The sequence below is a fragment of the Periophthalmus magnuspinnatus genome, chromosome 6, assembly GCF_009829125.3.
Source record: "Periophthalmus magnuspinnatus isolate fPerMag1 chromosome 6, fPerMag1.2.pri, whole genome shotgun sequence".
In the NCBI taxonomy this organism is placed as follows: domain Eukaryota; kingdom Metazoa; phylum Chordata; class Actinopteri; order Gobiiformes; family Gobiidae; genus Periophthalmus; species Periophthalmus magnuspinnatus.
Window position 1 is genome coordinate 24,531,496 of NC_047131.1, and position 26,464 is coordinate 24,557,959.

Consider the following 26,464-nt stretch of genomic DNA (forward strand, 5'->3'; position numbering starts at 1 on the left):
TAATTGTCTGGATTGATTATTGAAAATTTAAAGGGCCTTTCAGACACAGTATACATTAGGCCTGGTGCCAAGGAACACAATGTCCTGAGAGCACGTCATCCCCGTGGTGACCATCTGAAGACACCAGGAAAGTATAAAAACTTTGTCCATATGAGGTTATGTTATTGTAGTGACTAAGTGTGGCTCACTACAGTGCCCACAGGTGCCCAGCCAAAAGGAACCAAGTCCTATCATGTGGTTAAATGTTCTTAGAAAAACTATTAAGGTCAATCTGTGGGTTTATTTTCCAGCTAATCATCCAAATACTAAAGAGGCCCTGAAAAATATTATATTCTAAACTGTCTGACAGACATTAAACCTTCTAATTGAGAAACATATTTTACTTAATTATATATCACATAATAATTGCAGCAACATTTTGTTTAGAAAAAAAATTATAAAAGGCTTCGTAACTAATTGCAGACTAGACCACCATTCTAGTGTTGTCACATTAATATTCAAACAATTATTTCAAAATCAAATTTGATACAAAGAAAAAGGCTTGTTATTCGATATCAGTTTATATACAGCAATATGACTATATATCATGACCATATTATTGGATAGTATAATAATCATAATCACATATAATACAATTTCAACACAAAATGACAGTAGTTTCTTTTAGATTTTCATGTGGTTTGATACAGTTCTGATATTTTTAGTATTGATCGTTCATACTGAATCAATTAGCATCTCAATTCAATTTTAGATCGTTCATAAAAATATCCAAACATTTACTATTTCTGCTCCATAACCAACAAACTGCAGCAAAAAAATATATCATCTTTGGTTTCATTATTATTATTTTAGCCAACGTTTCGTTCAGTTATCTATTATTAGAAGAAAAGCAGGATACATCCTAGGCCGAACCTAAAGTTGTAGTCTTACATCTGCGCTCAACAAAGAATTCTCAAGTAAGGCACTGTTTTCAATAAAAGATCAGAGTAAATAAATCATTTCTCCAAGCTAAATGTTGCTCCTCCCTCGTGAATTGGCGTTCAAACCCTTGTAGTACACGCAAATAAAAAATGCAATGAAAGTAAAGAAGCTGAATGGGTTTTCTGGGGTGAGATTGTAAAGCATCAGAATAAAGTGGACTGTTTTGAGTGCACATACAGATACGGCATTTTCGTCTTTCTTCCTGCGCTTAACTGACACATTTGTAACTTGTGGGAGACTATAGCATTAAAGCACGGCTGAATATAATGTCTCAATTAAAAATATGAATACTATTAATAGCCTAAATACTTATTCTATATGAAAAAGGCCAATGGTTTGGACAAAGTCACCTAAAGCAAAATCTCAAAGTCTCAAAGCCAGTTACCATAAGCAAACAACAAAGCAGATCTTAAAACAGCTGGGATTTAGAAGTTAATAATTCATGCTGGCTGTTGAATTCCTCTACATATCCACTCACTGAGCTAATCATGGAGGGCAAATGTTTAGACAGTGGGGCAAAAGGTAGTAAAATAAGCACGGGTTGAAGCCAAGTGTAGCTATTCAATGTATTTATGTATTGAAATATCAGTCTAAAACCTGTAAGGTCCACTCTTACAGGTTGGACAGCTCGATAGTCATACCTTCAGCGGCCGATGAGCCCTGCATCACCAGCATCAGCACCGCGCACACGGTCGCAGTCCTCCGCGCCAGCATCCCGTCCTGCCTCTGCGCCCTTCTCCTGCCGGTGCTCCTAGATCCAGAGGTGCGGATCCATACGGCTGCGGCTGTCGGGAAGAAAGAGCAGTCGTCTTTAAAATGAAGCCCTCCGACCCCGGACAGGAGCGCGTGTTTTGGAGCCATCGGTCACCCTTTAATCCCGACTGGAGAACATCTAAAGGCGCTGAGCTGCAGAAAGGCATCCGACCAAGATGCGCCCGCTGCGGACAGTCAGGGCTGGGCTCGCCATGAGCGGCTAAGGGCTGTTGGGTTGATGAAAACAAAGAGATGCTGTGTACCTTAGCGCGTCTTACCGTGTCTCTGTCTGAAAAGTCCTACTGCGACCGCAAGGCGAAAGCGCGCTCCATCTCTGCGTCAAGGCGTCCACATTTCCGGAAACCACAAGCGCAGCCTTCAACATAAGACTGTGGACCTGAGATACATAAATAAATCATATCCCAGGTCTAGACTAACAATTTGGGTTATTTAGGTGATTTGCTACTCACTGATAAAAAGCACTGACAGCTAAAGATACACATTTACTTTTTGTTGGCTTATATTAATGGCGCCCCGAGTCTAGTGGATCTGTACAATATTAAACGCTAATGGCTCACAATCATACATTTACATGGGGATTCGTATGCAGAGCCTTTTGGAGCCTTCATACACTGCTCAACAATTTTAACTTACAAAAAGTTTCGATCACATGTTACCTGCAGGTCACAAACAAAGGTCTCCTGATGTGTAGATGGAGCGGGACAGTACTGGTTCTTCGACGCAGACTCGGTGCAGAGGGTTGAAAATTCGGATTTAAAATAAAGACAGTCAGTCACACTACATAATTGGGCTGGATTTTATAGCAGATCCATGCCTAAATGAGTTTGAGCTAAAATGAAAAAGTGACATGTGCTAAATGGCTAAAATAAAAACTGCGCCCCCTGGTGTAAAACCGATGGGCTCCTACAGTCCTATTTAGGCGGCATACAGTATAATTATAAAATCAGGTTAGATCAGTGCGTGATAACAAGACATATATTCTAGTTTGAAAATCTGTAATTTAGAGATACAATGTTGAAGGAGACCAAAAGGCTTATAGCTTCATAACCACCATTGTTCAAATAATGTTGGTTATAATTGTGATCATTGTTCTACACACATGAAAATGTGTTTTAGACTGGCATTACTAGATAGTATGTAAATATAATAAACTATATGTACTATACATAAAAGTAATTTGAGTGTTAGAAATGACACAAACACAATCACTGAAGCAAAAGATCCTTTTTAATTCAAAGTGAATCTTGACATAGTACGCCATCAATTCATAATTTGACACTAACCAATAAGAGTCACCAAGAAGGAACCCGCTTTTTGTGACAAAGTACATAAGGCTTGGTCACATCGAAACTCACTGAGAACCGGAGGGGGAAGAAAACAACCGCAAACTGGTAAGACACACATTATTACATCCAAACAATAATCATTTCCCAGTCCTCATATTGTTGAATATTGCACAGTGCAGTTGCTACATGTCAAACTAGTGTAGCACTTAAGAAATCAAAGACAAAATTATAAGCCACACAAAACTACACATATTTAGAACAGTAACGTTTCTATTTACCAACTGTATATAATTTGTCTAGTACAACTCAACATTGTGGTAATTGTGATACAAAGAAATTTAAAATCATAAATCTTTTCAGCCCAGTACCTCAATGAAACAATCCTTTTACAGTTTGGGGAAAGATGCCAATAAGCATCAGGCCTAAAGGTCCAAATATTTGACAATGTACTTTCTTTTAGCCAAAAGATTCCTACCACCATGTAAAGGCACACTTAGAATTGCATACTTTTTAGTGATGTAAAATGGTCCTCTTTAGGCCTGATTTTAAAGGCAGCTGGACTCCATAACCCCGGGTGACTTTTGTTATGCAGCTGTCAACATAAGGCTGCAAGGTGGATTATCTGTCCAATTCAATCAAGACAAAGTGGTGAGGGATTACTAGCACTGAGGTGGGACAATTTCATTACAGGTGCTGAGCTGACAGCAATAGAAACGTATGGAAAACAATTGTGAGTGAGGCTGCACAACACAAGGTTACACTTTTTCATTAATGTGAAGTAGAGAGTACTATCCACTAAGATCGTCAGCACAGTAGCAAGTCAAGTACACAAAATATACTTATATGCTTACATAACAAAGCCAAAATCATTACAAAATAATTAATGATCAGACAAGAAGCAATCAACTTTGGACCTAAACTTTGAATATGATTGACGATAGATAAAGCATTTAAAGGAAAGCCCTGACTTAAACTCATGATTTCTACTTCTACTATAATACCTACTAACAATTAACATATCACACATGACAGAAATTGCTTTGAAGCCATTAGAAATGCAAAAAAAATTGAGTTCTACAATACATTCAAATGTAAATAAAGCTTTGAATTTTGACTTTGAGCAGGCCCTACATTTTGAGTACTGTGCAGTGTTCTTGGTGAGGACAAATCCCTGACTTGTACTATTTTAGGATTTTGTGATTTTTTTTTACGTTTATTTGTCATCAGAGCACATCTTAATCTACAAACAAACTTCTCCTGGGTTGTTTAATGAAAAAAATAACGGCTTCCCATAGAGGGAAACTAGTCACAAGTTCCTAATCACTAAGCTAAACGTTATGTGACAGCCATTTGTTTTAGAGGAAGGCACTAGTTGTACAGTACAAAGAGTTGCAAATACAGTCGGAGAACGGAAAAAGCCGTGTTCAGAATCAAACTAAAAAACATCTATGACATACCGTTTACAGAATCCATAATTGAACCCAGTCTAGATTTTTGGAGAAATACTGATGCTAAATACACACATAAAATTCACACACACCAAAAAGCGACATTAAAGTAAAAATGAAAACTTCCATTACAGCAGTTTACAATCACTTCAAAACAACAAAGCTAATATACAGAGGCACTAGCATAGGAATAGCATTCACTATACGATATAATCAAAATAAAACCCACTCCTACTGTATTTTATCATAAGGAGTACAATACAAAGAGAATGCAGACTAGTAAGAGATTAATCCTCTAAATTCACAGCTAAGAAGTGGCAGATCATCAGTACATAGCAGCTTAGTATCAATACATTCCAAATACATTTTGCCAAACATAGCTCAGAAAATAAAACCCAGACAAGTCAGTTTTAAAAGAGAAAACATACAATATATTCCAATGCTGATAACTGCAACAGTATGCTAGAAGTGCGAGAGGAAATAGTATCGACCATGCTTCAGAAATGATTCATGAACAGTCTTTGGTGCTGATTGGAGTCAAATACTAGCGGATATACAACAACAGGTAAAGACACTACACTACACACAAGGCTATGCTTCCACCCTGAAGGAATGTATCAAAACTGACGACAGGTTTAATACACAGACAAAAGCTTTGTCTCACACCAATATGAAACGATTACCAATACACCTCTAATACTCAAAAGCCCAGCAATGATACTGTTAATCAATAGTATTTAAACACTGAGAAGCATTAAAGTAAAAACAAAAAACATTATAATCTACCTTAGTCTATGCCACTCCCAAAACGTATAATGCGTTAATGCAGGACTAGCCTAAATGCACAAAAATAAAAACACAGCAACCCAGAGGCCATCTAGATTGTATTGCAGTTACAGTAAACAGTGACAATACTGTTATGAATTAAGTACTATAGTGAATAGAAATCGATTATCAAAATATCAAATCACTCTATATGTACATAAAAAGCTCATTCAGTCAAAGCCCTAAAATGTGCAGCCTCTAGCTAAAGTAAATCTATACTCTGAGTTAGAAAGCAAATTGAAGTTAGACATTTGCTAGTATTTATAACATATCGACAAATAATAGTGATAAGCCAAGTATCTTCAGAGTCAAAGGGTTAAGTGCTGCAAGCCCATTTAAATGTACAATCTATTACGCTGCTCCTGAAAGAACGTCAGAGACTCTGGTTTTAAGGCACTAGGAGACGGCAGCAGCACAGAGCAGTCTGCCTCCAACAAAGACAGGAGTGTTGGATCCTTGCTAATGAGGGACTGGGATGGTTTCAACACAGCTGACAGGGCTAGGAGGATGTGCTACAAGGCAACGTCAATAAGGAAAGGTGGAACAGCTTGACAGCAACAATAACAAATGATTTCCAGCTTTATAAAAGGATCTCTGAACACTAAACACAAGCAATAGGAGGAGGTAATGTGCAAAGGACATATTATTTTTTATCATTTCATTTATTTTGTGGTGTGCTCTCATAAAGCTATTTTGTATAATCTCCTCCTTTTAACTGGCATTATATTTAGAATGTCTCTCAGAGCCTAAGTAGCTCTGACAATCAAACTACAAGCTCATAGTATTTCATGTGAAACGATGCATTTTAACCATATAACTTCAGTAAAGATTCTCCTTTCTCAAACTCTTTTATTCAATCATCTTTTCATCACAGATTTTGTGCTCTGCTAAAGGCTCTACCCGCCCAGGTGGCAGCCCCAGTCCACTTGCCATTGGCCTTCCTAGTCAGTAGGTAGTGCGGGCCGGTCCTGCTCTTCAGATATACGAGAACTGGGGGTGGTGGCTGAGCTTGGTGGGGCTCAGAGGAAAGCCGGTGTAGGCTGTGGCCGGTGACGCCATGTAAGGGTGTGCGGCGGGGGGCGGAAATGGGGGCTTGAACTGGTGGTGCGGGTGAGGGGCGTACGCCGGCTGCTGGTGTGGGTGGGGGGCATAGGCGGGCTGGTGGTGCGGATGGGTGCTGATGCCAAGGGTCACCTGGTGAACTATGGTGCCTCCCTGTGGATGGGACAGGCCGTAGCTGTGCTGGAGGAGAGGGGGAGGGCGAGAGGGCAGGATATGGTGGGGGTGGTGGGCGGCGCTGGGTGGGTAGGGCAACAGGGTGGGGGCTGAGGTGTGCGTGGGACTGCTGTGGGACAGGTGTGTGAAAGTGTGCGTGTGGACATTTGGGGTGATGAAGGCATGAGGTCGCAGGGGCCCAAAGTTGCCGTTCCATTCTTTGCTGTGGTTGGAACCGTACTGCTGCACCTGTGGCACAACAACATTTATAATGAAACAGTGACAGTCAAGATTACACACTTTTCCTACAGTTCACCAGGACCTATATTGTCTGGGTCCGGGTCACATGTGCCAGAGTTCTCATTAACCAACCAGAGTAACGCATAGTAAAAAAAACAAACATGGTGGCTTAGGAGTAACAGCGCAGATTTCACTCAATGTGCAAAACACTGCACACTGAGGTAAAAAGTTAGTAAAAAAAGTAAATTCTGTTTTGGATGACAAGACATTAGAAAGGAAAGTCCGCAGTATTTGAGAAATGTGCAAACTAAATAGACAGCTGCGATTAAACAGTCAAAAAGTGTTTGCGGACCAGCCTCTTCTGCATTTGACCCTAGCGGAAGAGGCTGGCTCATCAAATTTCCAAAAATTACAATATTATAGAATTTACAGAACAAGCAATTATGTAATGCAGCAAAATTGAGTGTTGGCATTATGATGTGAGCCACTGGAATCAGATATCTTTCCCATTGGGTTTAAAACTAAACTCATACAGGAGTTTTGTTACTAAAGTATATTGAACCACCCACATATCACACTGTGGGCTATGGGTCATTCCATTAAAATACCACATTCAGGACTATTGGGAGTACAGCCCACATCATGTTCAAACAGAAGGAGGAAGGTTTATAAAGAATGCTCTATATAAATCATACTGTAACATTTGGAAAGGAGAAAAATAAAACAGAAGAACTGACCTGCCCAAAGCCCAAGAGGTGCGGCTGCTGGCCTGAAACTTTTTGCTGTCGGGACAGGTGAGGTGCGGGGGGGAGGAGGGGGCCTGACGAAGGCTTGCTCTGTTGTCCTGTGAGGTTGCAACGCCCTTTGGACCGGGACCAGGACTCGGAGGCTAAAAGACAAGACAAAGTGAGTACTTTAACAGAAGGACAAAGAGTAAAAATAGATGGCGCCTTTAGTCCAAATGACCTGTATGACGCAGAGGAGTAAAGACAAAAGAAACGTCAAACGCATGCACTTAAGAATTGTAAATTCTGGCGTCAAACAAATCCAAACACACACATATATTGGCACTCAGAATAGCCATCAGGAACGGTGGAGCTAAAGAAAATCAAATAGTCCACTTCCACTTTGTAAATGTCGTTGCCAAGAACCACCAGAGAAACCAGGAGGCTGATACCAAATGAAATGCATCCTTCTTCATGGGACTTGTTTTTGCAAGATATTTTTAACTGCTTGAATTATAAAAGGTAAACATTTATGGATTATAAACTAATAACAAGGACACATTTCTAGGCAATGAAAATAATTCTTGCCAAATTGCACAATGCGTGATAAATTGCAGTGCCCCTCAGTAAACTCAAGTTGAGCATCAATCAACAGTAAACAGAAGGTGCACTACAAAATTTGCACTGTGACAGATTTGGTACCAGCTCTTTCAATTCTCTGCTAGTGTCTGCGATCACCTGTTTAGGCCTCTATGACCCACTAGAGGGCGGTAAGGCCCTACTTCTTCCATTTGACCTGAAAAGTAAACATGGCCAAAGCACAAGTAACTGATCACTAAGTGTAGTTAGATGAAATTCATTTCACATTGTTATACTTTTAAATATATAGTGTGAGACTTCATGAATTAAGTCAAACAATGGTTGCTACAAACTTGTGATTAAATACTTTGATTATAATGCAATTATGCAGTCAAATGAAGACTGACCCATTCTGTGCACCTGGTCCTCCGTCCCACGCGTGTTATTGTTATGCACTCTCATGGGGGGAACCACCATTGTCCTCACACCACGAGGCGTCCTGTTTTGCATGGTTGGGGCAGACAGTGGTGCAACCACAGCAGCCAAAGTTGAGCAGTTGCTATGGTTACTGTTGCTGTCCAGGTAATGGTAGGAGCTGTTGCCACGTGGAGAAGTTGATACATCAGATGTGGGTGACCCCTCGACTGTCTCACAGCCACTTTCATGACCGTCATCCTCTGACATGCTGCAGACAGAGCAGTTCCATGGGTCAGAACACAGCATAAACGACATTTTGACTTCTGAAAAGTCATCGTGATGTTTCTCACCTATTCGGTCTCTTGCATGGGGAGGCAGATGGGCTGGATTGAACAGAGTTGGAGGCAAAGGAGCTAGTACTGAGACTGCTCTCAGGGCTGCTGAGAGAGCACACCCTCTCCATAGACAGACTGGTGTTTCTACAAGCCTCACAGACACACTCCTCTTTGCACCTGTTAACAAAACATGCATTTGACCTTATTCTCTTAATTTTGGAAGAGACTTGAGCATTACCATTATACAATACTACAATACTAACCAAAAATAACATCTTGAATTGACTATAGTCCAAAGTTTAAAGGAAAACTGTTTCATGGCAATGCTCTATCAACAGTAACAGTCCTTTGCATCAAAGCTACCTATTTTGCGGAGAGGCAACCCGCCTCATCATAGGAATGCATTTACTTTAAAGTATTTTTTAAGCAGTAAAAACCCCAGCAATTGAATAAATGTAAGATAGATACAGTTAATACCATACTGTGGAACATTCTAGTCAAAGTAATAACATCTCCATGGAGACAGGCAGGACATTCTACCAGAAAAGTTACATGGTGCACCTTTAAAACACTTTCATATATACTCTGCTCACCCTCTCAGACGACACATCTGAGGCTCCTCCTCCTCAGCCTCTTCTCCGTCTGTAGCCTCACTGTGGATGCTGATGACACTAGGAGCAGGGCTGGGCGTATCCCCCATCAGAACAGCCACATCCCTCTGCTGCTGACTGTCCAACTGCCTCTTGCTGTCTGGTACTTCTTTACATGTTCTCACATTCTTCACAGGCTCCTCTTCCTCCTCGCTGGGGTTTTGAGCAATTGGTGCCTTGTTTTCGGTCTCTGGAACATCCCTCTGTGAAGACTGTCCTCTTCCTGTTTTCATTTGCCCCACTATGTCCGTCATCTTTGGAGTGCGACAAACTGATGTGTGAATGTTACTGGGTTGGGATAGATTTCTGTAAATATATGACAAATGTGTTAGATAAATTGCAGAAGACATTACATTTTGTAAAATGTAGAAACCCTACCTGTTATTGTGATTATGCCGATTTCTCTTGGTGGTGGACTGAGGCCATACTACATGGGCTATTCCAACATTGATAGGCTGATGGGCGGGTATCTGATTTGTGAGTAGAGACTGTTGAAGCATTGAGTTGTAATGGCTACTGTGAGGACGCACTTTCCTGTGATAAATAAAAAATAAAATATCAGTATTTGATATATACATCAGCCTTTCTAAAGGTGGCAAAATTAGAGTAACTTACCCCCAATCACTAATTCGTTGGGGGCCAGATGTGTTGGTGTCGTTAAGAGAGGATGGTGGCGGGGGTGGGGGGTGAGAGGGAGGAGGTCCAACTGGAGTCATCTGTTGCCAGGCTGCAGGGACCAGGAGCTGCTGCCCCCGACTTGACCAAGCCTGCTGTAAAGAGAGAAAACCATTTTAGTATTTAAAAATGGGATATAATTACAACCTGACAAATAGAGGCAATGTTTTACCTGGGCTATCACCCCTGGCCTCACTGGCAGTGGTTGTATGGGTGGGGCCTGAGTTACCATAGGAACAGAATACCCTGCTGGTTGGTTAAGGTTTCCTAGAGGAAATGAAATATAATTTTGAAATGACATACATACAAATGTTAAACATTCAATTATGTTTCTGGTATTTTTACCTTGCATGGTTGGAGGGCAGAGGAGAAGGGCAGGTGGAAATGAGTCACTGCAGCCAAACTGGTTGTTTGTAGTTGATAAAGCTATCCCAGGATGCAATACAGATGGTGCTGATTGGGTTATAGTCTAAATGTAAAAAAAAAAAAAAAGGTCAAGGTCAACAGGAAAAAAAAAGATCAAAAGATTCACAAAATGTAAAGGAAAAAAATATTATAAAACACAGTGAGCACCTCTCACCTGAGTGTGAACTGGTATATTATTGTAGCCAAGCGGGATACCAGAGGAGGCAGCAGGGGCCACAGGAGGCCTGGGGAAATGGATGGTGTTCTGGTTCAAAGCATCAAAGACACCGCTGACCCGACTGTGGCACATGTCCATGACACGGAAAGAGGATTGTACACTAAAGAAAGTAAAAACAATAGTGATTATTGTTTAAGATTAAGACAAACTATACCGTGGATAGAGGTAGAGTGTAGTCTTACTGGCTGCTGTGTGGGTAGTCCAGCAGGTGAGTCATGGTGAGAAAGGGATGATTGAGCACATTGGAGGGAACAGTCCTGTCCTCCGCATCGATCAGAAGCATGGTCTTCAGCAGTGACACAAACTCCCTGCGGTCAGCCTTCTCAGCCTGCATGTCACTATTGTCAGGGATCAGCACCAAGTTCACCTGGAAGCCAGAATCATGGTTGACAAATATGTGTTGTAAAACTAGGGGAAGCGAATTTGGAGCTTTGTATCAACTTACATGTGCTATGTCATCCAAACAGCTGAAGATGTACTTTCGGGCCTCTTTGGATTTAAGCCCCGTTTCCTTCTCATGCTCTTCTGTTGTCTGAGGAAAAAACACAAAACAGGGCTGGTTAATTTTAGGGGTGAACTAAATAGTAGTTAGTTTTGTGCGCAAGACCCCAGATGCCAATTTCAATTATTAAAAGTATACTTCTATGTAAGGAAAATGTAGCTACAAGAATATATAAAGGTCCTACAAATATTTGAAGATCTGAAGATATTATTTTATTATTTAGTTTTCTGCAATGAGTTTGTTCAGTCAACAGATTAAACTTTTACAGAATTTGGGGGACTGTAAAAATCCTTCCATGAATAAAGTCAGAGTAGGCCTGGTCGGTGCAGAATGCATTTATTGTCCTCGATTAATGATCACAAGGTGCATGGTTTTGCTCTCTAGAACACAAAATATATATTACAGACATATAGATATTGGTCAGCAGAACACAATTATACAAATCAACAGAAATGATATACTACATGACATAAGATGGATATTATCAAATGATGGTAATTTGATTTTAATTGAAGTCAGAGCAGAGAATGGTAGTGTTTCAAACAGGGGAAGTTCTTCACATTTTATCATATCATATACATTACATGTGTATAGATATTTAATTTTAATAGTTTAAATTATCAAATCATTATTATAATAATGCCATTTTTGCAACATAATCCTGCTTTGCAAGTAAAACAAATTAGGAGTAATAATCCTAGGCCATAATCCTTGATTTTACTATTTAAATTTTTTTCAAAATCTCAATTATAAAAAATGCTAATTAATTGAATTAACTTCATTAATTATCCAGCCCTAGGTACAAATTAAACTTACATGATGCATGCACATGTGTTGGCTAGACAAAGTAGATACAAAGGAGTGAGCCTACTAGTGATGGGCCAAATGAGTCGACGCGACAGCACGTGTCGTGCTCAGAGTCTGTCAAGCTATGCCACTGTGTGTGTGTCACTTGACCAACACATCTCCTGTATCATTTGGTGTGGTTCATGTCCGGAGTGCTCCAGCAGCTTGTATAGAGTGTTCATCACCACAAATCAGAAAAAGAACATAGGCCTGTTCTTCTGTGTGGGCCCATTTTGATCAGTCCCAAGAGGTGCTTATTGTAGATCAATTTGCTCAATAATATTACATATTTTTACAGATATTTACATTTTCACAACCATTCACCTCATCACGTATTATTAAATTTAGCCTACTTTATTGTACAATAGGCTAGGCCAATAGGTTTGTTGTTGTTGGTTTGGTTTAATATATGACTGCATTACCTTCATGGTCAGTTTTTTCATTTGCTGGATATCAGAGCACATCCATCAAAAATTTGTATTGATGTGTCTGAATGAACAAGCCCTGCACTGGGTCAACAGTTTTGCATAGGAAGCAGTTCATATCTAATCCACCGGATGGCACTATATAATGCACCAACACAGTATTATGCACTGGGTGTTACACACACCTTGAGAAGTCATCTACCCATCATTAGAGCAGACAATTAACAGAGTTGATGAGTGCATGTGTGGCAGGGTGGGTGGGGCTGGAGATGTGAGTGAGTGCTCGATTTCTCCACCTTAGCAGCTATGAGGACAGCTTGTGGTAATTTGTGACTCCACCTTGTCCAAGTCAGAAGGTAAGGTTGGATGAGCATGGGTGTGGGTAGGTGCCTCTGATCCTCATTGCTTTTCCATTGGTTTGATGGATAGACTGGCTCCTCTTGCCACTGATTGTCTCGACAACGTAAACCTCCTTTTGATGGGGCAGTTGGAGGACCAGACTATTGAGCAAGTCCAAGTGGACATCTGGTTCAGTTGGTGGACCCCGGTTGGTGGAAAGTGTGACCAAAACAATCTGGGTGGCCTTTGAGAGAAGGTTGGGTGACTGATACTCCAGAACCATCATCCAAGATAGCACAGGAATGTTACAAGCAGGTAAAAAGACTGGTTGGGGTGATCACAATGAACTGTTGTCTGCATTAGGGACTGCCATCTTTGGGTATCATGTCATGTAATTTTGTTCAGTGGAGTTGGTTGCAAACACCAGAAGTGTAAACTCAAAGGTTTTCATGGGTGTCACAAAAACCTGACATGACCTTAGGGCCAATCTCAAGAACAGGTAGACACGGATTAGGAAAGGCAGAGCAGGAATAACATATTTCCTGTAAATTAACATCTGGTAATGAAGCAGTAGGAGCAAAGACATTTGAGGAACCATGGAATAAGCTGTGGGGTGGTTTCTCCATGATTGGAAGAGGGGCTTCATGAGTGAAGGAGCTAATGACAACATTCTGAACCAGTGCCTGCAGAGATGGTGAAAGGGGGAGGCAAGGTAGGTAGAGGGACTGAAATGCGTAAGGAATCACAGCAGATGGGATGGAAGTATCGCCCATTGAAGGATCAGACCTCAGTGGAGCTAACAGACCTGCTGGTTGCGATGAGACAACAGAACCACACTGGTTAGCAGTGAGCTTGTACCAGCCTGGTGCTCTGAACCTGTTCCCAGTCCTTTAAAGAATTGACATAGTGAGTGCTCCACTATGTCAACTCTTCCACGTTCTGCCTCCTCCCAAGTTCTGCTTGACCTGAAATTTTCCTGGGTCAGAACAGGTTGTTAGAGAGCTGCTCACACGGCAGGTATGCATCTCGTACCTGTGCATCAATTTGCCTCATGCAGTCTGCAACCTTTTTCGCCTCCTGGTGGTGCAAGTAAAGTTCATTAAGCTCCATATGCCTCTTCCTCTGCACCAGATGTCCCATCTGTAGTGTACTGAGGGATTTCTTTAACAAATCCATTGTTCCCCGATTGCTGTGCGTGACAATTTATTGTCATTCATTCAACTTTAAAAGTGGACTGTTTGGATTGAGCTGTGAGTTCAGGTGGAGTAGGTTGAGCAGTGTCCACAGTAGAAACCTTCATGCTGTGTCCTAAAGTGTGGGTCATGTAGAGTTGGTTGTGCTGTGGGTCCAGTTAATGCTGATAGTCCATGCTGTGACTAAGGTTTGGGAACAGGGATGGCAGCAGAGTCGGGACACTTCATGAGACAAATTGTTGCCTTAGTGATATATGGGTTTCTTATCTGGCTCGAAGGACAATGTTAAATGTTCTAAAGGGTACATTGATTGATTGACTGAATTTATTATTGTGTCTTGCATACAAAGAATGCCAAGCCCTTTAATGGTCTTATAAGACACCATTAACAAAATACAATAGTCCAAACAATAGTACAAATGAAACTTATATGAAGCATGCGCATGCGTTGGCTGGACAAAGAGACAAAGGAGTGAGCAGACAATAAACAGGGTTGCTGAGTGCAATTGCGGCAGGGTGGGTGGAGATGGAGATGTGAGGGAGCGCTCCATTTCTCTACCTTAGTGCAGCTATGAGGACAGCTTGTGGTAATTTCTGACACTGCACGTGTCCTCTCTCCTCTTTATAAACTTAGATTAAATAATATAGAGGAGACTTAAATTATTGTTTTAATTGACAATTAAAAGAAAAAAAAAGTTAATTCCCTCGACTCTCCCCTCACCTCTTACCAACATCAAACCTGTAGATACTCCACACTGTTTAGTTACTTAAATCATTTAAGGTTTCTGATGCACGAGGTGAAACATAAAAACAGAAGGAAAAAGACGGCAAAAATCAACTACTGAAAATAAGAAGGCTCACTCTGCACTTGCTATAGTGAACTGTAAATATACCTAAAAGCACAGACCTCTCACTATTTGAAGCTAATAGTTATTTCATAGCTTTGTATCAATTAAACTCAAATAAGATATGAACCAATTAAGTTTTAACTTAAAAGACAAATTCTTAATGTTATCTGAACAAACTGAATATATGAAACCATATTCATTATTGAAATATTTAGTTTCATTTATTTTTTCATTTGATAAGTATAGTTGGAGTAGTTTATCCATTCACTAATTTATTAAGCCTTTATTGCTAAAGCAGTTTATGGGTAATATATTAAGATGGCTTAAATAAGTGGTGGGTTTTGGTGCACCTAAATCATGTTCTGGTACACCCAAATAAAACTCAAATTGTTAGTCTGGAGCACTGTCCCTAGTTGTTTGGTATGTCCTGATTTCTTGAGGAATTTCCTGTTATGTTATTTTAGGCTACAATCAAGTGGCTGAAATTTGTAGAAAACAGACCCTTTGTGAGAAATATGGAGATCATGCTCCATTGTCCTTTTAAAAGGCTGACTTAATTTGCACCTGAATATTTGACATAAAGTGTGAGCATGTACCTTTAGTCTCCATGAGGCATAGGGGGAGTCGGACTCTTTGGTGAAGAAGCGAGATGTCTTGGTCCCCTTGTTCAGCAGGTGCTCACCAGGCAGACCCTGAGTCTGAGAGATGTACCGGATCTGGGCAGTGACACAAGAGGATTAAGTACATGTAAACACTGAACATACTTGTATGCCATAGCTTAGGAATATTATGTCTCTCATTAGGGAAGAATATCTTAAAAAGCTCCACATCCTTCCAAATACTGCATAACAAGCTAAATTGTTAAAAAAGGTATTATAAGATCAGGAAATGTAATAAGGTGTTGGTTTTGAATGACATAAGTTATTCTTGGGAATGATGCAGCTACACTGAGTGTATAGTTTACACTTTTGGATTTGATCCAAGCCCTGGTATAGAAATTGCTTGTTATCCAATGCTGTGCTTTACAGTCCTGAACCTTCACCTTTAAATCAAAAGCGTGAAACAGGGAAAGATATAACATCAGATTAACAAGTGAATAGCCTCTGTAAAGGGAACAGTGGTTTTAGTTATACATTCTGTTGAGATAGAACAGACCAGCTGCCTTTAAACGCGACCACTTTCCAGAAGCCCCAACACAAAATCCTAAAATGTTATTAGACATTGTGTGTGGGAACACAGACTACAGCCTAGAACAAACATGCGAGCGGCCAGAGGGCACTGGACTCAAAACGTGCTGATGGGGCACCCAATGACCACTCCACATCTCCCATCAGGCTTATGTTTATAAATACATTTTGCTGTGCAGAGTGGAACTGCTACGAGCCTTGGCATAGTACAGCAAGTGGGGCTCAGTGTGTATGTGCCCTGCTATGGCCCAGGGTACAACAGAGCTGTCAGTGCCCCTCTGTCATGTGACCCACGAGAGGCTGAACATCCACCACACAAATCAACTTTATTTACTTAAAAAACTGGGGTTCTGAGACGTGACACTGTACTGTCCAAGCAGAAGCTAATGTGTGTGCTCAATTTGAGCACAGCCTAAAATTAAGAATCACAAATGAAACAAACATTTTATAATGCTTAAATGCTTTTAAATTCCAACTGTAACTATAAATTAAACTATAAAGAGATTAAATACTTCTATTGTTACAAGAATCTTTAATGGGATTGTTAATGTTTCATTTACAGGGCAGAAGTGCACAGTTATTGGAAACAAGACTTTGAAATGTTTCTGTAAGGAGATGTGAGACAGCATTTTTATTACTGGGGTCATGTAAAAGTTCACTAGGAAGTAAAGAAAGGGTAAAAGGTGTAAAAGTTATACTCCGAGTACTCTGCCCAGTCAAGCAGCACAACAACCATGTGTTGTGTGAGTGCAGCTCCAATTCTTGGGAGTGTGAGAAATGTTACCTGGTCGTACTCCAGGGCTCCGGGGTACAGGGGCCAGCCCAGGAACAGCTCCGCTATCACACAGCCCAGTGACCACATGTCGATGGCCTCACAAAATGGCAGGCCTAAAATAATCTCTGGAGCCCTGCAGGGAAAAGAAGGGGCACAAAAGGTTAGATGTAGGAGCTGACTGACTGCCGACATTCAGCTGAATGATGCCAACTAATGAACACTATCTCTTACACAGCGGACTCATTTGGAACAAAGAAAGATTCTTCGGTGTCCATTAAACAAGTCAACAAATCTTATCTATAAATTCTACTACTAGTTGCAAACTAAGCAGTGGGTTTATTTTATGCAAGTTTGTCAATAGTTCAGGAAAAGAGTAAAAGGGAAAGGTGAGTTGAGGTTTCACAGTTAATCTTTTCTTGGAAACAAATGCAACAAAATTGAACAAAAAACAATATATATGTACACAACAATATGGTTCTTAGAGAGGGGATCAGGGGCTTTATACTTTTGTAACCTCTGTAATTAGTGGATTTGAAATTCATACATTTGTGATGAACATAGAGCTGATCCAACTGCAAAATCTCCAGCAACAAGTGGACTTTGTCTTTTACACACAGAGCCTGTAATCTGGCAGTGCAGAGAACCAGTGCTGAAAAACAATAGGCTAAGGGCCTGGACAGCTGAGCAACAGCACTCCAAATAGCAACCTATGCTGTGACGACCACAGGGGAAATGACTGTTGCCAAGCAACAGCCGGATGCTGGACCATAATGTAACAGTATTACAAGGTGACAAATGGGGCCATCAGTCATTATTGAGCAGACACACGTAGTGCATGTGTGTGCAAAATGTATACAGTCAACTCCAATAATGCAGTGCTTCTCTGCTCAAAAAGGAAATTACACTTCCAATTTCCTTCTGGTCTTTCTAGGGGAATTCAAGTTATGCAATGCACAAAGAGCCTTGAAACTGACTTCCTCATCTTTGTGCAAGTTTTTAAAACCACCAACTTGTATAACATGCTTAAGTAAATTTTAGAAGCAAAAAGACATTTGTTGAATAACAGTCAATAAACAAACTTTTTAATGTGTCTTAATATTATGACTCTAATCCAGGAGGATAATGGTGCAGTATCATTGCCGGACTTGTGCTGAATGCACCTATTTGAACGATTAATTGTATTGACTACCAGTCTGTGGGGCTCCAGATACTTTGTTTAAATGTGTGGCCCTTGATGAAGAAAAGTTAGGACATTCTGATTAAAGATATGTAGAAGCAGACACGGCTAACCAAATTAAACTAAAGCTGCAACAAACAATGTTGGCGTATTCAACAGCCAATTATTAACAACAGTTCTTTTTAAACACCATTTACCAGGTCCAATGTTGATGTGACAGCTGATAGTAGATTAATTGTAATATTAAAATTCACAACATTTCCTCTACACTTGGTCAATGTTTATGAGAAAAAAACTTGTCATTCAAAACAAACTTCCCAAATCTGTTGGCATCGCATAACATAAGCCAGGCTGCTTCACCTGATCTGCTACTTAGCTGAATTATTCACATTGCCGTGTTCCATTTTCATTGTGGGAGGTAGTTTGACGTCACTGCCACGCGCTGACAGTCACCTCACCAGGCTCCACTGTGTCACACTGCCATAGCAACCACACATTAGACCGTGACGAGCTTTTAACAGCCCCCGAAAGACCCTGCTACAGTTAAGTGTTAGGGAAAAAAAACACATTTATTGCACCTTGAAAATCCAGACTTAAAAACAGCTTGAGAAAAGAAACCCGTCAAATGTAATAATCATATGCATGACTCTTAAACAAAGGCACAATCTCTTTATCTCATTCCTATTATTCAATGTGTACAACAGACACCCCAAACTTTGATGCACAGGTAGTTGAAAGTAGGAATAAAGAGGTAATGCCAAAACTGCCAGAACAACTATACAAACACTGTCAAAACACCCTTTAAATATATATTTTTGTATAGGCTACTTTGACCACATGACCACATAGTGACTCACTTAGCCATTCAAACATCCTCAGACAAACACAGTCTGTAAGCCACAAATTTCATGCTATAAACAAAGTCCTGCAACACAGCAACTTTTTATTTGAAAGACGACCCTTTGATATGCCCAAATTTATCGGTCTTGTCATAAAACCCTTAGACCCCAAAAGTGAGTGGATGGCAAACACAGGCTAGAGTAAAGCCTGTTTGCATGAGTAGAACAGGAAGTTAAGGCTTAAGTCTTAAACATTTTTGAGAATACTAATACTGCCCTGTGTTTGAGGTTTTCCTGTCCAAGTACAGCAACTTAAAAAAAATCTATCTGGATATAATAGAAGACAAAATTTTTAAATATCAAAAAATGCATATGCAGGAAAAGAACTTTGTTGTGAATAATTTTCAGTATAATGGAGTCCAGACGTAGAATAGAAGTTTAAATTGCATAGCTAATATCATCATTACCATTACCCCCCAGATACTAAACATTAAACAAACAGCCAATGACGTGGTTAGTACAGTCAGGACTGAGCCGGTACACAAACAAACTAAAGGGAAGTTAAACAGAAATAATGGTAGAGGACATTATGGTTATGAAAGTTACTTTACTGCTTTGGCTTTTTAAATAGAACATGAATGAAACCTGGTTGACAGATGCATTTGATAACAGGTTGAGTCAAGTTAAATTTTAGTTGAAGCGTGTAACATTCACAAGCTATGGGGAGGGTAAATCAGCCAGTCATTAAAGGGGAACTGAGTTGCAGGGAACATTTTGTAACATGTGTGCTTTGCCTTGGCAGCTGTTGTATGTACAGGGGCATATGAGCACACCCCAGCACTCACGGGAATGTCTCCATGTATTTTTACGTACCACATTCTTCTTCTATTTGTTTACGTGTCCTGAAAGACCACATTATTGCTCTGTGATCTCAGCACTGGAAATTTATGGACAAATATGCCTGAGAACTTGCACACATATCTAAGCAGGTCAACTGCAGAGCAAGGCCCTTGTGTTATGCAACAGCTCACAGTGTACACCCTGACTGCAGAAGAGGGGGGGCATGGAGTGCTTTCGTGAAAATTGTACATCAAAGTCTGTGCTGGAATTTGCATGACACGGACTTTCCTCTGCTCATCGACCCAAACAGAGGTGGAAGTTTAAAAAGTAAGTCCCTAGAAAAGAGGGTGTGCGTGTTGTATTAGGAGACATACCCAGTATCTCAACAGCAGATTGCACAATGTTTAAACACCCCAATCGCTTACCTAGCACACTGAACCTACGTACTTGCTGCAACTTGCAAGAATAAAAAGTACTGCTGATGAGATAGTAAATTTGCTCTGCACAGAAATAAATGCTTAAGTACATTACTTATCATTCATTGATTTGATTTCATGATAATCCATGATAACTTAACCATTTGACATTTTGGAAGTAACGTTCCCATATTTTAAAAACAGTTGTTTAAAGGGGTACATTTATTTATTTGATTCTAAGCTAAATAACTATTTCACAGCTCTCCTCTGCACTTAAACAGTTTCCAAGTTCTTCCGCACATTATGCAACAGCTTCAAAGTTTTAGGCGTGTCGATGTGAACACAGATTAGGGGCATGCTCACAGACTGGCATGCTTCCAAAAATACATATGTTCAGGCAGAAGCAAAGAACACTCAAGAAACAGACTGAAGACATAATGGACCAGCCGTGCACAAAGTAGTGTCCAATAACCAAAAAGTGAAGAAATTGTATGCTGTTAATCTCATCTCGGAACATTTTGTACTTCTTATACACACCAGTATGCTTTACAGCTGTAAGATATGGCAAACAAGTTTCTATTTGAAAATGTTCTTAAAAACAAATTAGAGATTTAATTTAATGAAAATAAACTAGACAGATAAGGCCATTTAACTGATATTATGCAGTGCCATCATGTTGGGGGTGTTCCACTGTATGGTGGAATATTCAGCAGTTACCATGGAGACACAATGTAAACATTAGCAACACTGTCAAAAAAATTAAGATTGCATGAAAAATAATAATAATACTAATGGATTTATACAAAACATTTTCTGTGATCAATATGAGCATTCATAGTCCAGTTTAGGTGTTTGATTTTCAACAAAAACTGTGAGCGTGACTAACTGAACAACTCCTGGCTAGCTTGTGACTAATGTTATTTGAGAGGGACTTGTTTAAACAGCACAATTATGTCACCTGTTGTAGTCTCAACTACGTCAGCTCTTTCTGGTCAGATTGTGTTAAAATAAGGCTCAGATTAAACTCTAATAAAGTTTCTGACAGTAGTGCCTATATTAGCAGCACACCCCCAAGGAATGTTGACAGCATCAGCTGCATAGCATCAATACAAAAACTGATCAAATTTCTCTAAACTCATGTCCAAACAACATGCTTTTACTGCCACAGGATTGGCTGTATACAAGTGGATAAAAAAAAAAATCAATATCAGTGCGGATTGCATCATTTCACGCATATACTGCTGGGCAATATGGCCAAAAAAATCAAATCTCAATTTTTTTGCACACACTGGACGATTATGATTTTAATAAATTTTAGTCGGAGTCAGAGCAGTGACTGCTAGTGTTTCAAACAGGGGAAGCTCTTTACATTTTCATTATTTTCATATCCTATCATTTGAGAAATCATAAACTGCTTTCAAATGCATTTGTATAGATAAGTAATATAATTTTAATTATTTAAATTAGAATGAGATTTTTTGCACCATAATCCTCCTTTGCAAATATGAAAATCAAGAGTAAACCTTTTTCATAATGATCCTAAATTTCACGATTTTCCAATTTTTAAAAAACTTTATTAAAAACATGAATTAATCAAACTAATTTGATTAAGTGCCCAGCCGTATCTGCATAATAATGAAATTAAATGCGATGTGTCCATTTAGTATTTTAATGTACACAGTACATGTGTGCTATTAGTAGAGTTTTGGGCACTCACCTGTAGTATCTGGACTGGAGGTATGTGGAGCAGACTGCTTTGGAGACATGGCTTGCAGAGCCGAAGTCAATGACTTTAACTCTGTAGGGCTGCCTGGAGGGGTCAACCAGCATGATGTTCTCTGGTTTTAAGTCCGCATGAATCAAACCCAGACACTTGAGCTTTTTTAAAGCTGTGGCCACCTATCAGGTTAAAGAGAAACACAGTGAACACAGCTGACCTCACTGCTTAACGTAAAAGAACAAGTTCATGTGGGAGCAATACAACTCTATTTTGCACAAATTGCAATGACCAGTGCTTCAGGTTATCTATACACAGAAGATTAATTATTTACATGTCACTGGGCCTTTGGTGATTTAACACTCAAGGATCCTGGGTTAACAAGCAAATAACCAAAACAAGAGCATAACCAGCAAAAACAGATAAAGTGTTTTTACCTGTTGCAGAATGGGCCTGATGATTCTGAGTGGCAGTGGGCTGAACTTGTTCTGTTTTAAAAAGTCATAAAGGTTTTGCTCCAGCATTTCAAACACCAGGCAGGTGTGACTGCGGTGCTGAAAGCACTCCAGTGCACGCACAATGTTGTGCTCATCTGCATTCTCATTGCTCAACCGGGCTAATATCTCAACCTAACATGGATAAACAAAACATAGTACATAGAATTAATGAAAAACAATTATGAGGCATGAAAAACTGGTAGATGGACTTAAAACTCACTTCGATTTGTCCCTGCCGTGCATAGGATGGGTGGTTTTTCAGGATTTTAACTGCCACAACTTCATTGGTTCCTCTCTTCCAGCACTTGACTACCTGACCAAAAGTCCCACGACCCAAGAACTCCAGGACCTCATAACTGTTCTTCAGGGAGCACAAAACCTCATGCTGGACCAACTGATAGTCACCGTCTCCAGTTCCTGTCCTGGTTACCGTGGCTCCAGCCCCAGCCTCATTGCTCCCCTTAGGCCGAAACTCCGTTCCGTCCGCTGCCGTTCCAGTGCCATTCCCCCTGTTGTGCTGAGCGAGCGGCAGCCCCTCACCCCCTCCTCTCACAGTGTCTGCATTGTTCCCCGAGCTGCTTTGTAACATGGTCACCGTGGCCGGAAGCACAGCAGATACCTCCTCCACTATCTGCATGCCTCCAGCACAGCTCTTGTCCTCTGCTTGTTCTCCAGCTTTCCCTGGCTTCTGCTCACATCTCTGAGTGGTACCTGGGTTTACAAGACGAACATATGCTCCTCTGGTTTGCAGCCTGTTTGTGGTCCCGTCTTTCACTGCTCTGACACACGCTCCCCTCAGCAGACCACAGTCCAAACCCACTCTCTCTCCACTAGCCCTTTGACTTCCAACTTCTTCTACTTCTTGTGACCTCTCCTGTGTTTCCAATCCACCTGTGTTCAAGGCCCACTCTTCTCTGTCTGAGATGTCCAACGTTTCTTGCTGGCCTCCAGGCTCTGCACCTGATGGAATAACGTTGTTGGGATATGCGATACCGTAGTTGACACCGATCACATAGGTCTTGGGTGGGGGTCGATGCTGAAAAGCTCTGCTGCTGGTGTTGTTACCACGATGGGCTTCACTTGGCTGTCTGCCGGTACCGCTACTGCTGGTTCCTAAGGCACTTGTCTGAGTTGAGTGCAGGTGTGATGGGTAGAGCAAGACTTGTGAGGCCATACCTGTAAACAGGAAAAAACATTTAAACATTTATTTAACTTTTGCCCAAATGTGGTCAAATAAAAGCAAATATCAGTATTGGAGTACCAGTATGAGTACAGTACATATGAATTCTGTTTTCAAATAAGCAGTCTTTGTCAAAAGAGCCATATTGGTTTAATGTCAAAGTTACTGGAAAGGAGAACTTGCATGTTGAAATGGGAGCTGGGGGAAGCCCATTGCAAATCTGGCTTGTCCCCACACGCTACACAAGAGGTCAGTTTCATACAAACATAAACCACAAAGCAAGCACTACGTCAGAGGCAATGATGCACCATAAGATAATGACTACTCGCGGCTTACATATACACATACAGGGAGATAAAAACAATAAATATTGGTTTTAGTACTCTAACTATTTCATTTGACACTTTGACAATATATGATCTTTTACATAACCAATTATAGACTGTTACAAATAACAGTTAGACAAAATAAGATAAAGAATTATCATATGGTGTATGTTGATTATGTAATTTATATAGTTATTAAATGAATAGGGTTTTGTTACAGTTATGTAATTGTCAAAATGCCCAGAAGGGACAGATGCCAAACCAATCATAGGTTTCCTATAAAACTTTTTTTTTAAGTTTTACTGAGAAGAAAGAGGTGCTTGCCAGCTAGTGACACTGTCAAACGCAGGCTCAGACAAGTAGACGGGTGCGCCACAAACATTTCTCATAATCAGGGCTGATGGGTTTTACCAGATACACACCTCACACAAATTGTCTACACTTCACTTCTTCTTACTTATCCAAGTATAGAGAAGCCTAGAACATAGGTGTGTGTGGATGTTGAGCTTCCTGTTTCAATTTGAGTCACAGAACGCCATTAAACAATACTATAAGCTAAATATAATTTCAGAAACTATACATGTAAGACGATTTGAAAAAAACAATTTGTCTTTACAGTCAGAGCTGACGTAGCCCCTACTTCATCTCCTTTAATGTCAAACTCTGAAGCCTGACACCCACAGGGCCACTAGACCCAGGCCTGAAATGGAGAGCGGTGACATGGAGCTGTGTGTGTTTGTGGTCACGTTTCCAAGGTTTGAAACACTGACAACTGAAAACACATTACTGCGTTACTGATAAACCAAAGTGCGTCCACGCGTGCGCATTTATGTTTGGGAGAATTTCAACTATTTTATGGTCACGCACTTTTGATGTTTATGTTGATTATTATGATGTTGTTGTTTTGTTTCATGATGTATGTGTGTGTCAGGAAGTATTTAAGTCTGGCTTTATGATCTATGCTCCTGAAACTACACGGACGTCTGTGTAAGAGTACTATCTGTACTGTCTTTAGTTACGCCCCGGGGGGAAGGGCAACAACAGGCAAGACACCTGTTGAAACTTATGTTGTACGTGACAGTCAGCCAAATAACGGATGTAAAACTCTATGCTAGATGTGTACCACCTACAAATCATGTATAAATATCAGAGTATGTATTACAATAGAATCCAATCGGTGAACTGTTTATGCTTACGCCTTTCATGTTTTATAGAGGGTCGTATAACATTTCCTTTTGGTCGGAAAAAACAACAACGAAACAGAAAAATAAAACAAGACAAAACGCAAATATTTTTCAACAAACACACAAAACACCAGTTGACATAGCCGTTGCACACAACTGTATCAGTGCCAGAAAAGGAACTGAAGTTGGTTAGTTAGCTTAACATTTAGCAAACACGCTAGCGACCAAAACAGCCCTGCCAGTTTATTAATGTATCCAATACCAAACTAACACGATTCAGCGTTTTAGTGAGTATACTGTAGTGTTTAATCACCTACCTTCAAAAAGAACGATTATATATATCACCAAAAGCGTCGAGGAACAGGCTAGCAACGAGGACCCACACAGCCAAATCCTGCAACGCTGCTGCTGCCATCTTGTTAAACGACGAAGCGAGACCAAGCGACTTTTCGCACATTTGAAGCTCCAAACAACCTAAGTTACGGTATATTATGAAAGCCAGCCACAATCCATGTTTGCACAGCCGCCTTGGATTTCAGCAAACGTTGGTTTTTAGTCCGCTCATGATAGAATATCCGTGTTTATAAACTTTTGCATCGTACGCCCTGTCCCCCACAGATAGCTGGTGGCTGCTAGCTGTTGCTGCTGGTTCAGTAGCTTGTTGCTTCTCCGCATGTGTGGAATGTCACAGAGGAGGGCCGAGCGAACCACAGCCGAGAGAGGGAAGGGGAGGAGAGAGGGAGAGAGGGGACGGGGGAGGGGGAGGCAAAGAGAGAAAGAAAAGGAGGGGCGGGTGAGAGAGAGAGAAAAAAAAAAAGTCAGGTCAATGTAAATGGTCCAATGGCTGGTTGTACTGTCCCAAGCCTCTGCTGTCTGTCACACGTCATTCATCTAATTTGAATTGAGACCCTTTTTATGCGTCATCTCAACTACACCTCACATTTGATCAGTAAAAATCGCATAAGTAAAACCAGAAAAAGCCAGTAAGATCTAATTTTTGGTGTGCGTTAATATGTGCAAAAGAAATCTCATCATCAAAAACATGTTTCAGTTGTATTTTTTTGGTAACTGTTATACAAACAGATGACTTGAACGAATAAATCTTTCATTTTTGTTTTTGTCTTTTTAATTTGCCTTTTTTGGGCATCATTTTTCATGTCAAAACCTGCACAGGTGTGAACATTCAGAAAGAAAAAAAAAAGAATTCTCATCAGACGCAACTGTTTACATGAGTTTAGTTGTATTTATTTATTTCACAGGGACTGCGTGGAAACATGAATCAAATAAAACATAACTAGCCAATGTCATGAAAACGCAAAAATTATTAATACAAGTAAAAGGTGACTAAAAAATTATAATGATCAGATATAGCACCACCTGG

At 40.3% G+C, this 26,464-nt stretch overlaps 2 protein-coding genes across 3 annotated transcripts in view; both read right to left on the minus strand.

Moving 5' to 3' along the window:
• Nucleotides 1–1,741, minus strand: part of LOC117371886 (UPF0606 protein KIAA1549L-like) — a 74,838-nt gene extending 73,097 nt beyond the window's left edge. The window contains exon 1 of the mRNA XM_033967561.2: nt 1,623–1,741. Within this exon, the coding sequence (XP_033823452.2) occupies nt 1,623–1,695 (73 nt within the window). The 5' untranslated portion in view covers nt 1,696–1,741. The remainder of the gene's footprint in view (nt 1–1,622) is intronic.
• A 1,223-nt stretch (nt 1,742–2,964) lies between these two features.
• LOC117372054 (homeodomain-interacting protein kinase 3-like) lies at nt 2,965–25,778 on the minus strand. Of its 2 annotated transcripts, none has more exons than XM_033967776.2 (18): nt 25,401–25,778; nt 22,614–23,569; nt 22,334–22,525; nt 21,897–22,078; nt 16,917–17,040; nt 15,542–15,661; nt 11,239–11,325; nt 10,976–11,160; nt 10,731–10,893; nt 10,496–10,619; nt 10,323–10,417; nt 10,091–10,245; nt 9,854–10,009; nt 9,419–9,781; nt 8,841–9,002; nt 8,481–8,758; nt 7,507–7,658; nt 2,965–6,778 (listed from the first exon to the last, which is right to left on the minus strand). In XM_033967776.2, the coding sequence occupies exons 2-18, from the start codon at nt 23,565–23,567 to the stop codon at nt 6,290–6,292; spliced, it is 3,981 nt and encodes a 1,326-aa protein (XP_033823667.1). In that variant the 5' UTR covers nt 23,568–23,569; nt 25,401–25,778; the 3' UTR covers nt 2,965–6,289. The 2 variants fall into 2 exon arrangements, with proteins under 2 accessions (XP_033823667.1, XP_033823668.1); XM_033967777.2 differs by having other exon boundaries at nt 10,091–10,242; nt 25,401–25,769.
• Between the last annotated feature and the right edge of the window lie 686 nt (nt 25,779–26,464).

Excerpts from the sequence above, each read along its gene's own strand:
- LOC117372054 (XM_033967776.2), bottom strand. The coding sequence starts at position 23,567 with ATGGCCTCACAAGTCTTGCTCTACCCATCACACCTGCACTCAACTCAG. Across the intron at positions 8,759-8,840 it reads CCATGCAAGAGACCGAATAG|CATGTCAGAGGATGACGGTC; the intron begins GTGAGAAACATC and ends CTCTGTCTGCAG. Across the intron at positions 6,779-7,506 it reads ACCTCTTGGGCTTTGGGCAG|GTGCAGCAGTACGGTTCCAA; the intron begins GTCAGTTCTTCT and ends GTTGTGCCACAG.